The 13025-nt window shown below is 38.4% G+C and overlaps 1 protein-coding gene across 1 annotated transcript in view; it reads left to right on the top strand.

Annotated features, from left to right (window-relative positions):
- scara5 (scavenger receptor class A, member 5 (putative)) overlaps window positions 1-13025 on the top strand; it is a 103293-nt gene that overhangs the window by 30873 nt on the left and 59395 nt on the right. Inside the window, exon 4 of the mRNA XM_082504953.1 lies at window positions 12723-12922. Coding sequence (XP_082361079.1) covers window positions 12723-12922 — 200 coding nt within the window. The remainder of the gene's footprint in view (window positions 1-12722; window positions 12923-13025) is intronic.

The raw sequence follows: 13025 nt of genomic DNA, 5'->3' as shown, positions 1-13025 counted from the left end.
AAGAATTGTCTGCTGCTGAAAACAAGGTTAGTAATATACCATAAAGTGCGTTTGTGCATTTCCGGTCCTAAAACCAAAACAATGACCAAAGAGATGTTAAGTATGGCCTCATTTCTGCAGTTAATATATATATAAATAAATAAATAAATAAATAAATAAATAAATAAATAAATAAATATATATATATATATATATATATATATATATATATATATATATATATATATATATATATATATATATATATATATATTCATTTGATTTACGATAACATGGCTTTAAACTCTGTTTAAAGTTGGATATGCTGTATGCTGAAAAAGAACGACATAGTGCCCAGTAAACAATCAAAGGCCATTTCTTCCCTGCAGCTGAACTCTTTGGACCTGTTAGTGTTGTGTCTGGTGTGGGATGTGGTTTGTGTACTGTGTTGTCCAGTATGCGGTGGAATTATTTATTCGTGGCGACCGACCGTGGCTGACTGAAAATCTGATTCAGATTCAACCCCGTGATAAAGGTTTGAGCAAGAAACATAAACACAGTGAAACATGATGAATTTACTGTGACGTTCCCACATATTTTATATTTTAATGTGTCATTCCAACGTTTCAGTGTAATGTTTGGCTCTGTTGTATTTCTCCTCATTGGAACTCAAGCTGCTTTTACCTACATTTTTATTCAAATTAAAATGTTTTAATGCTTTTCTTTTACTTTTTGTTTGTTTCATCTGCACCATTTCCAGCAGCAGTAATTTTCTGTTTATTGTAGCTGATGTATTGATGAACATTTGAGGCTGAACTCATTTTAACTTCTTTAATAATTATTTACATAGTAAGAAATTGCCATTACAAGTACCCGGAGCCTAAAGAAACACCTTCAGTGTTTTGTTAAATCACCAGTCCAAACCTCAAAATTATGAACCATAAATTAAAACTTCATTTAAAAAAAATAAAGGCAGCAAATCTTCACATTGAGAAACATGAATAATGAAATCTGGGACATTTTACTGTATAATAAATTCTGTGAATAAATAAATCAATGTAGCAATGTTTCACTTCTATAGACATTTGGTTTATTTGTAAACTGATGTATTTTGTATGCTGTGACAGATGAAGCTTAATATCTCCTTCTGGGAATGATGGAAGGAAGAAAGGACAAAAAGCATTGTTCATGTGTTTTTGTCCCGTCTTCCACCCCTAACCGGTCACGACAGATCGCTGCCCCTCCCACAGCCTGGTTCTGGCTGAGTCTCTCCTTCCGAGTGTTGCCAAATGCTTACTCAAAGGGGTCAGTTGATAGTTGGGGTTTTGTCTGTATTATTTTAAGGTATTGTCCTGAATTCAAAAATGTGGCACAAAAACAAACCAATGGAGGCCCAGTAGAGTGCAATCAGATGAAGAGTTTATTAAGAACACACGCGTGGGAAGAAGCACACAGCATCACATCAGCGGACTTCTTTGCCCAAAATACACAGACAATGGCTTTTTATAATGTCAGGGTTAACACCCCTTCACGCGTTATAAGAACATTATTTGCATCTTGAGAACATTATTTGCGTCGTTTACAGACAATGATCAATTTTTAGAGCTAAAGGCAGACACAGAAGTTCCTCTTTCTAGCATCTTTTCCAAATATGGCGATGACTTCAGGCCCTGAAGGCCCCCGTGGACTTGTCCTCCTCTCTGACACATCTTCTGTCACCTGTTACTAAGCAAACTCAAATGCAACGGGTTGCTGAATACATTCAGGCCTTTGCTCAGGCCTGTTTCTAGATTGTATGTATTATATGTGTTTTGTAGGCGTGTATGCAGTTTTAACCTTCTGTAGCTCTAAGTCACTTACACAATAGATCGCCCGGACATCGCGCCGAATGATATGACCTTTCCTTAATTGACTGAACTTTAACTCTTTAATAAGCACAAAATGCAATGTGTGTGTACAATTATTATGGCTGCACCTGTAATAAAAGGTTAATGTGAGGCCAGTGGCCACTGTAGTGTGATGCTAAGGTAAAAAATTTATATGAAGTAATCTACTAGATGTATATGTAGGTTTGAGTTTCTTTACAGATTCTGTTCATCATTTTTATGGACAGAACTTTTACGAACAGCTAAGAGGCAGAGGGGGGGGGGGGGTTCTGTTGGCGACTTCCAGCTTGGCCTTGAGCAGTTTGCAGGAGAGTGACGTACCTAAGAAATCAATTAGCACTTACAAATCTGTGGCTTTGGTTCTCATATAGTTAAGGGTGGAGTAAGGACTCCACCCTTAACTATATGGAGTTCAAGTATCTCAGGTCATGAGTGAAGCAGGAGACTGGTAGATGAATACAGTTTTGCAGATTTTGTGGTCTTTTGTGGTGAAGAGAGCTGAGCGTGAAATTGACTTTATTTTTTGATCAATCTATGCTACCTTGATCTATGGCAATTATCTGTGAATAGTGACTATAAGAATGAAACTTAAGCAACAAAAAAGCTTCCTCCAAAGGGTGACTTTGACCACCTTCAAAGACAGGTTGAGGATCTCAGGCATTTGGGAGAGTCTGACTAAAACCTCTACTTTTTAAAATAAAAAAGAGCCAACTGAGCTTTTTTTGGGAAATTAACATGATGCCTCCTGGATGTCTGCTCGGTGAGATCTTTTGGGTATATAAGAAACTTCCAGGCAGACCTAAAACACACTGGGGAGATTATGTCTCTTAATCAGAGAGATGGCTGGGTAGAAAGAAGGCTTGAGATTTGCTACGTCCATGAACCAAACTCATGTATACTGTTAAAAAGGAATGGGTGGAGTTTCCTTCTGTCACTACTGCAGCACCAAACTACACACAGATATAGTTAGACCTACACTATTTGGACAAAAGTATTGACCACACCTTTTTGAAGCCGGGTGTTTTAAGTTTCATAGTAACAGAGTGTTTAAAATCTAGCCATGCAGTCTGCCTTTAAAAACATTTTTAAAAGAGTGGGTGGTTCTAAAGACCTCACTGAGTTTGAGCACAGTAAACGAGTCAGTTTGTGAAAAAGAAATGCCTGGAAAGAATTTCTTGAAGGGGTTTCTGGTTTAGCTGGGCTGTGAATTTAACAATCACGTTTTTGGTCATACATCAAGAATTTATACAAAACTATGTCACAAATTCAGGATAGTAATAACATTTTATATCCAAAGAGTCAAAGATCAACTGTTTTTACTCAAATTTGCCAGTAGATGTTATATGTAGTGATAGTAATTTTAGTTTCCTTGTTTCTTTCTGTTTATTTTATTCTGATTCTCTGCAATTGTTTAAAAAAAAAAAAGAGCTGTCTATTTTAATCTTTATCACACTCCAGTTTCATCAAAGCAGTAACTAAGCTTTACTCCGGATATTAATCCAACCTTTTGTTTTTCTTCCTCTTCAAATAAAGTAATGTCTGTCTTTTTGATGTGAGCTTAAAGAAGGCAGGTTGTTCACTTTCGGATTTTAAGATCCTGTAATTTCATTCTCATTCACTGCTGGAAGGCTTTCAGGTCTGCAGGTCAGTAAAAGACTCTTTCTTCTTTATTTCCTTCCCTCTTTCCTGCGTTGGCATCCCTTCAAAGTCAAGAAGGATGTTGGTCAGTTCTTGTCTGACTACTGGCCGGTCTTTTTTAGTTTTTAACACATGTGAAAAACAGTGTTATACAATAACGTCTGACTTTGTGTTTTAGACACACTGAAAATCGCCTATTTTTAGGTGAGAAACAGCTGTTTTAATGGTTCTCCAGTTTGCTATTTTTCATCTGTCTCACAGGTCAGATCACTTTCATTGCTGGTTGGTCAATTATGAAATCTGCACCAAATTCAATTTCTGTTTTAGAGCTACATTATATGGTCTGTGAATGTTGAATTAGTTTAAGTTGTCTACTGAAAAATTGTGTCAATATTTGATTAATCTTTTTTAAAGAAAATTTGCATCTCTGCCAGCTTAAATGTCTCAATAGCTAAACTGTTTTCTCAGTTCTGTTTTGATTTTTTGAATGAATAAACCAGTTCCAGCCTCAACCTGCTGGAACTGGTTGTTCTGGCCCTTCAGTGTTGCTGTATTTGGGTTGGATAACTGGTGAGCCCTGATATGATTCAAACACAGTGCTCTGGTTAATGTCAAGACAACACCACCTCCACATCGGTGACTGATCAGATGTCTGTATGGAGATGGAAAGGTCACCATCACAGAAGGAGCAGACAAGTGGAGGCTCAGAAGTTTTTGTCACAACTCTATCTGCCATGTCTGACTCCTTCATGGAGGTCCACTGATGAAAACCTTGTGAGCTTCAAACTTTTGCTTTGAGGGGTTATACCATAAATTGCAGTGTAGGAGTTTATTTATAGTGAAGCATAGGTCTGCATAATGAATAGGTGGACGGGTATCATCATAGAGATTATATTTACATTCCTACTTTTATTCTGTGGGCAACAAAAATCACACTTGTGATGAGAAGTTTGAACAGAAAACTCAGAACCTGCGTATTCAATGCCACACACATGATCCCAGACTGACCAATGTAGTGTATACAGAGACCACACTAACTAGGAACAGTAGAAGTTGGTGTGGTCTTTGTATACTTAGCTTCATATGCACTGCAACTACAACCATCTTTGTATATCAAACAGCCTCCAGAAAGCAACTCAAACTGATTCTGGGGCTATAAAATAATTGACATGACATATTGCAGCTGCAAAGAAAGATAAACAGTACAGAAAGAACAATGAACTCTGCTATAAGAAAAAAATTATTGCTTGTCTGACAACTTCATTTACCTTGTTTACTCGTGTGTGCGTGTGTGTGTTTGCATGTCTGTGTGCTGGCATTCATTACCAAACTGCATCCAAACATTGAGTATGTTTATTTTTATGGATGATTGTTGCTGGATTTTCCATGCCAGAAAGAAGCTGGAATATAGGATCAAAGGCAAAATAGTACACAATGTATACGCACTGGCTACTTCATTAGATATACCTGTTCAACTGCTCATTGATGTAAATATATAAATCAGCCTATCAGATGGCAGCAAGTAAATACATTTAGGCATGTATGGTCAAGAATACCTGCCGAAGTTCAAACGGGACCATCAGAATGTGGAAGAAGTGAGAGAAAGTAATAGTTTTACTAGAATATATATTATTTTGCTCAAAAAGTTAAGAACAAATATACAGATATAATATTTTGGAAAATTGTAATTTTTTTGGAAGCAAAAAAATTGTAAATAACATTTGTAGACAAACCTTTTAGACAATAAAGGCACAGTATTTTGAGAATAATGTGGTAAAAACCGTGCGCTGTGTACAACTGAAACAAAAAAAGCACTATTGAAACTCAGTTGTTTGACTATTTGGAAATAGGAATCATTGCTAATGTTGTTCTCCAAAGCACCCTGAAATATATCACCATGTTCTACAAATTTGTACAAAAAAATGGATAATTGAAGTCATTCACTGAATCTGTTTGTAATGGTCCTTAAAAGAAGCTGCTTTCATTTCTTTGACACACACACACACACACACACACACACACACTCTCACACACACACACACACACACACACACACACACACACACACACAGTGAGTGAGAGAGACTTCCTGTGTATTAAGCAACTTTATTAAAAAGCCTGTGAGAGAGCTAAACAGGGAGATTAGTAACCATGGGTGCAGGCCAGAAGACAGAGCACTGCAGGACATTTGACTTGTACACAACAGAGCAATGGATGATGAAAGACCTGCAGCTCAGAGGGGCTGTTTAATGAGAAACTGTTTGCCTTTCACATTAATGTGCAGGAACGGACATAAAATTAAACATGCAGACCTCCTGCAAGTTCATACCGATGTTGCGTAAAACTAATTCAATTACACTAAATTCAATTTAACTATCAGGAAATTAGATTTTAACTGAAGTGAATAACAAAATATATGATAATCAAAGAAAGGCGCTTATGAAACATGATGTGAACAAAATTATAACTTTCAAATTATAAACACCAAGTATTGTGACATGACAGAAAAACTTGTTTGACACAAACGTGAAATGGGGACTGTTAGCCTTCAGAGTAAAAGTTACAAAAGGATGGCTTGCTGTGATAACACACTTTTACTTCGGAGGTGAACAGTCTCCGTTTCCAGTTTGGGTTGTACTTTTTCTAGTTTCACTAGCTGGTGAACACTATAAACAACTTCTTTCGCCATGTAGCAACTGCCAACAATCACTCACCAGTCAGTGAGGTAATACACATTTTTCTCTAGTGACTGAAAGTTGTTGATGGGCCGCTGATTTGTCTCTAATCCTATGTGATGAGGCCTAAAATAGACCACCAAATTAGGAGGGCATGTAGTTACGTTAAGATAGTGATGCACGCCAACTTTAGTTGCCTGCTGGAAGTAGCTTGGAGGCTTCACTTCATTCACTGGCTCTGTTGTCAGTGGCGCACACCCATATGAAAGAAAAACACACCAAAAAAGCAGAAATTAACAGTTCAAATGCTTTATTAGATCCAAAGTAACTTTTGGTTCTTTTGTAGCAACACATTCTGTGGATGTAGTTTGACACCAGACATACTGAAGCATGTTTCACAAGATACAACTTCTGTAATTTTAGCACATTACACACAGAAAACCCTCAACTGTAACTTCAAAGATGGCTTTGCAGGTCTGTCTCAACATCCCAGAATATCTTCACTATCCAAATAATGCCTTCCCAGTTTGAAACCTCACTGTTCAGTTTAGATTTCAAAGCGGAATTGGAAATGATCAGAGATCAAAATACCTTTCGAGGCCACAGGACAGACCTATAAGCAATCAGAGCATTGAAACACTGATGAGGACTGAGAGATGGAAACTGTAAATGGAATACAGAGATGTCAGCCATCAAATCAAATACAAACCATATCAGATAAACAGTTGTGATTGGCTCGGCAAAAACGAGGCCAGGTCGAACTATGTTTCAACAGGAGAAGAGCCAGATGGATTCTGCCAGAGCAAAGGAAACATGAGCTCTCAGATTTGCCTGATTCTCAGGCTACCAAGGTCGAAAACTCAGATCGATCACTTCACAGGACATTGCACTGACTTAAATTCATTTCCTGCAGACTTATCTTGACCGTAATCACCACTGGCCAAAACCTAACTATTACGTTGATGTTGGATTTTGTATCCAAAAGGAGGGTGAGTAACCATATATATGTTATAAAAGTATGCACACACACACAAGAGATAAATGAAGGCAACATGTTGGCTTTGGCTTTGCTCACACAGGAGTGCAACTCTGATAGACCTCACTCTGTCTCCCCTCGCTGTCAAACAATGTCAAACGATTTTCTTTGTTCGTGTGTGTGTGTGTGTGTGTGTGTGTGTGTGTGTGTGTGTGTGTGTGCGCGCCTGTGTACATAGGGAAATACTTTAGGTTTTTCACGTACATGTACAAACATTTAGAACTTACCACTAGGTCTCCAAGGTATCTACGTGTAATATGACACATAAGTTACAGGCAATAACAAAGTTGCCAGATATTCCCAAAATCAACACAGCCTCTTATTTCTAAAAGTACAATACTTTTTTTTTTAGGACAAACACATCTTACACCCATCATCGTCCATACCATCACTGTAAGTGGTACGCAGCAAATGTTGTGATGCAGTATTGTCTTCGCCTTTAAGTTCCTAGTCCTCTCTGATCACCCTGCTTTTGTATTTATAGATATAACTAACACGAAAGTGCTACTGTAGACTTGCATGAATCATAACTGCATTGCACACAATCTTTCCACTTCAAGTGATTTTTTTATTTTTTTTATTTTCACTTCCATTTTTGACCAATTTGTTAAAATCCGAACGCCCCTAAATCTGTTTGGTTTTGATATTTTAGAGCCCATAAACGCTCAGTATAGTCTTATATCTTATCTTATGCCTATTTTCAAATCATCTGTTGCACCTATAAGCACATTAAATGGGATGTCATAGTGCACCTGTACATCACTGGATCAGGGCTAATAACATTTTTAGGGATTTTGAAACCTAGTTTATGGTTACCACATTGATTGTGTTGTGCACCAATGTTACCAAAATCCTGTCATCACTTATACTGGTGCTTGAGGTGTCCCAAACTCAAAGCCTCTGGTATAGTAAATTTATGTACAAGGCCTCCTTTAGCTATGGACCTGGATGCACCAGGTCATGGCATTAATAAGGCAGTTCTATAATTCCCAGTTTGTGACATTTTAATCCAGACCATGATCTTTTCCTAAAGTAAAAAGCCAGGAGGGGAATGTGTACACTGAACTAAATTCACATATGTATAACCCGTGACCCGTTTAAAACCAGTTCACCTGCACAGCCGTACTCTACTGGTAACAGTTACATCTGTAACCTCACGCTGGTTGTTTCTTTTTAACGAACCATCTAAACAGGTTTTGCTCAGAACAGGGTGGTTCGCTTCGCTGAATGCAGATGATACCTCAGATCATCTGCACATTCATATATACTGACAAAGTGGGACTCTTCCGCATTACACAGAGAAGCCCAGCTGTTGAGCTGGCCTGTGCTCCCAGCATTTGATACATGAATGGATCAAGTGTCTGCCTCCTCTGTGTCTCGACAGAAGAACTCAAAGACCATGAAGCTGTGAATATGGGGCTAATCTGTTTTGAATATTTCTGCCATGCCACTGTGTGTGTGTATGTGTGCTTGTGTTCTTGTGTGAAATACACAGCAAAGAATAGAAGGGGGTTGGAAAAGAGACAAGATGACTTTCCCATCCTACAGAGCTGAGCTTTAAGAGCTTTGAAATGGATTTGTCAGGCGTATGTCTCAACTTTCAAGCCATTTCTCATCAGCTTTGCCTGAATTCACAAATGCACACCTTAAAAACTGAGAGGACCTTAATGATTGGGGTTAATGACTGAAAGAGATGTACAAATACAAAAGTCTTGAAACATCCTTCATTTCTTTCTATTTTACTTCCAAGGAGCCAGACTTTATTGTAATTTTTCAAGCGGTATTGAGCAATAGTTCTCCAGGTTTTCTTAATGTCTTTCTTTTTTTCTTGTTTTTTTGGACATTTATGGCTTAATTTTGTGAGAATTTGTTTTAAGCAGAAGAACTTTGGCACTTTGTTTCTAGCACCCTGTAACAAAAACCCCTCATTTGTATCTATGAAAAATATCAATGATAACATAGTTTGACAGATAGAAACTTTTAGACCAACAAGTTAATTCCTAAAGAGCTATTAGCTGAGAACTTGGTATATCTCAGCATGGTGTGCAGTGTGTTCCAACAAAATTGAGAAAACTGGACAAGTGGAGGATAAAAAGGAAATATCAATCCTAGAAAACTGAGCAATATTTAAAAGTCACATGCTTAATAAGGGTAGACAGAAAACACCTGACAAAGGACCTGAGACATGCATCTGGACCTTTAGTTAATCCATTTACTGCTCACTGAAGCCTCATCAGCGATGGTCTCAGTGGAAGGATGGCTCTCTAAAAGCCATTCTTCATGAAGGGAAATGGGGAGAAAGCGCTGAGGTATACTAAATTACAAACTGGACTGAAAATCCATGACAACAGGTCTGAGGGACCAGTGAATCCAAATATCCGCAGCCATGTGTAATATCACTGTGAAAACTCTGTTTGGGTCTGCATCTCAACCAGTGGTGTTGATGAAATCTTCATGCCATATTTTTCATAGCTCATTAATGGAAGGATCCATTCCCTCAACACAGGGCCACAGGTCAGACAGATACCCATCCAACTGCCATAAAACACTGTGGCATTATCTGGACAGGTCACAAGTCTTGTATAGGGTCAGCACACAGAGACAGACACCCATTTGTGCTCATATCACAGACCACAGACCAAACCACCAGTTAACCTAACATGCATGCCTTTGGATCGTATGAGCACTGTAGAGAGAACCCACATACACACAGTGAGAACATGCAAGCTCAAACCCTGGACCTTCTTTGTGTGACATCATAATGCCTGAAACCATAAGACAACATCCAAGGTCCTGCAAAACATGTGTTGGCAGATCATGTTTAATTGCAATAATAATATTTATTTATAGAACACTTTCAAAACTCGGCATGTACACAAGCAGCATAGAATGAAGTAAACAGTGACTGACAGACTGTAGCGCCTCATTCTCTGAAAGCTGCCCAGTGGAGCAGAAACATTTGGTCTCAACATGCAACTGTTGCTATGTCAGAAGAAATATTTATGCACCCCACATTTAGTTAGCTGACAGCTAATGAAAACTATGTACAAGCTACCAAGGCCCTTGTCAATATGTTAAGTTTATGCCACATCCTTCTATAGGCTTCATACTGTTGAAATGATTTTGCATAATTTATAGAAACACAGCAGCCTGAAACTGGCATATATATATTTGTTTCATCAGTGTCAACGTACTTGTTGCAGATGTAGTTATGAGTTTCGCCCTTCTTCTTTCATCCTCACATCTTTTTTTTCTTTTGACTATATTCAAGTTTCTGTCTGTCCATTTAAATGCTCAGTTTTTCAGTTAGAAGTATGTAAAAAAAACTCCAGTTATCCTGTTGTGGTTAATCCCACTTTACTACAGCTTTTAAGCAATTTTAAGTTGTTTTACCAGTAGATGGAATTGGCAAGGAGACACCTTCATGCAAACCAAAGTCAGTGGAGAACCATAAATTGTTTCCTCCTTCCTTTTCCCTCTGGTCCTTTAAGCAAATATGACAAATAAAGCCAAACACAGTTTAAAGTAACATAACAAGAAATAAAAGTAAGTCAAAAATCCAGTAAAGTGATGCAAGGTTCTCAGATAGCTTGTAAAGAAAAGGTTTAAAAACACCAGCGACTCTGTTGACCTGACCTATTAACACGGGTTATTTCCCAGCTTCCCAGCTGTGACCGGAGAAGCTGTGTTACCTCAAGCTTTTAGCTTCACCTCAAGAGTAGATAACATATAAATATCAGGCTTTGTACAGACTTGTATAAGATTAAGATGTGTATATAACGTTAAGAGAGAAACTCTTCACAGTCTGAAACTGCTTTTTAGTTTAGGCAGGGGAAGAAGAGTGAAGATGACCGATGTCTAAAATAGTCTTTGAAAGATAATAACGATTACATTTTCAAAATAGTTTTAAGACGATACAAACAGTAACTTTGTGGTGTATACACCAACATTTTTTTTCTTCTAACATTCTCAGTGTTTTCAAATGGGGAACCATAACTGGCTGACTTCTACATCTGTCATCATTCAAGCGTTTTTCTGATCATGAGAACCAAACTGTGTAACTTGAGCTTTGCATTTCTACTCATGGTACCTGTCCCAAACAATAAGCACAACTGCAAACAAGATTAGCCTGTGCGATTATCCTTCTCCTTCTTCCTTTGCTCTATTTTTCATCACTTTTTTTCTTACCTCTTCTTTTTCTTATCCTACAGCTTCTTGTTCATGTTTTCCCTTCTTTGTTTTCATGTAGAAGTACTCCTGATACGCTCCATAGTGTCAGGTTCTGCTGCTGCTGACAGACCATCATTTAGCAATTAAGCACCCTGTGTAGTGGACAGATTGCAGCTTATTTAGTTTTTCAGGTCATTAGGAATAAACCTAACACACATAATGAGATGAAATTCAGATGGTTTGTTTGCAGTGCTGCGGCTTTGCAGCACTTTTCTTTCCCTGAAGTCATGCTGCTGATTCCTGGCCACAATGCAGGAACATGAAGCCACACATGCAGAAACACACTGCTGTCTTAAATTCGTGGTAACGGGAATATTCAGAGTGTGTGATATCGAGCTGTTTGGGGCATTAGCGTGTCGAGGAACATGTGTGAAGGGAATAATCTGCTTCCTCCCATTTCCTCAGTTCGTCCATTTTCTCCTTTTGAAGGTTTTTCACACACTGGTCCTGCAGAGAAGAGGTTGCCATCGTGGCACAGCGCTGAGGATCTGGTTTCAAAATATCTGCCAGGCTATCGAGCTGTTACTATGCAGCATGCTTTCAACATAACATAAAACCATGGTGGTTTTTCTCATTAGATACGGTACAGAAGAGAGCGAGGCTTGAGAAGTGACCTTTCTGCAACAAGAAAATGCAAGACGAGAAATTTTCCTCTGCGCTTTAACCATCATCAAATGCGATGTTACAGCTAAACAGCCACTGCTTAGATTTAACCATGTCTCCAGAATTGAAATTCATTAATAGAAAGGATTCACTTTGGTTTTATATTTAATGTAGAATGACAAAAAAAAAGTCCTCTCGTCCTCAATTTTGTACTATATAACCCTTGTAGGTGTTGATGTCAGAACACTAGGTAGACAGTTAAGAAGGAGGGAAGTATGTTTGAAATGGAATTTTTATCATAGGAAGTCAATGCATCATACCTGTGAAACAAAACTCCAAGCATTGGATAAATACCGGCATGCAGAAGCCAACTTCAGCATTACTCAAAATGAAGGCAGAATTTCCACAATGTCATGTTATATATGCACTCCAAGTAAAGAAACTCGTAAAACTATTTAGGTCTTGACTTAACCAAACAATACATTCAGCATAAATAGACAACCAGAATCACAGCAGGCGCCTGACTCAACATCTGCTCTACATTACAGTGCTGGCGAGCTCCGTGATTGATAGTAAATGAAACTCGATTTGGGGACTTTTGCTTTAGCTGAGGGATCGTTGCTTCAACACTTAGAACAAATCTCTGACTCTCTTCCACACTCTTTTCCTCCCCAGTCTCTCGCTCCCAGGTGTCTTCTCTGCGGCAGGAGGTGCTGACGGAGAATGCGACCCGGATGTCAGAGCGCTCCCAGCTGCTCCAGCAGACCCTGGGAGAGGAGTCCAAACAAGCTGACCTGCTGGAGAACATCTGGAAACTGGAAAACCTCTTCCAGAACCACAGCAACTGGCTGCAGAGGCTGGAGATCTTCATCAAGGTACAACACAAGATATCTGGATGCCCCATTTTATTGTATCTTAAATGTTTATAGAGGAAAGTGTGATTAATGAAGGTGGCCCAATTTAAACAGGAATACTCAG

The sequence above is a fragment of the Aulonocara stuartgranti genome (assembly GCF_965226115.1).
Source record: "Aulonocara stuartgranti genome assembly, chromosome: 15".
NCBI classification, from domain to species: domain Eukaryota; kingdom Metazoa; phylum Chordata; class Actinopteri; order Cichliformes; family Cichlidae; genus Aulonocara; species Aulonocara stuartgranti.
The sequence above is the reverse complement of the archived record's forward strand: the minus strand, read 5'-3'. Positions and strand labels throughout refer to the sequence as shown.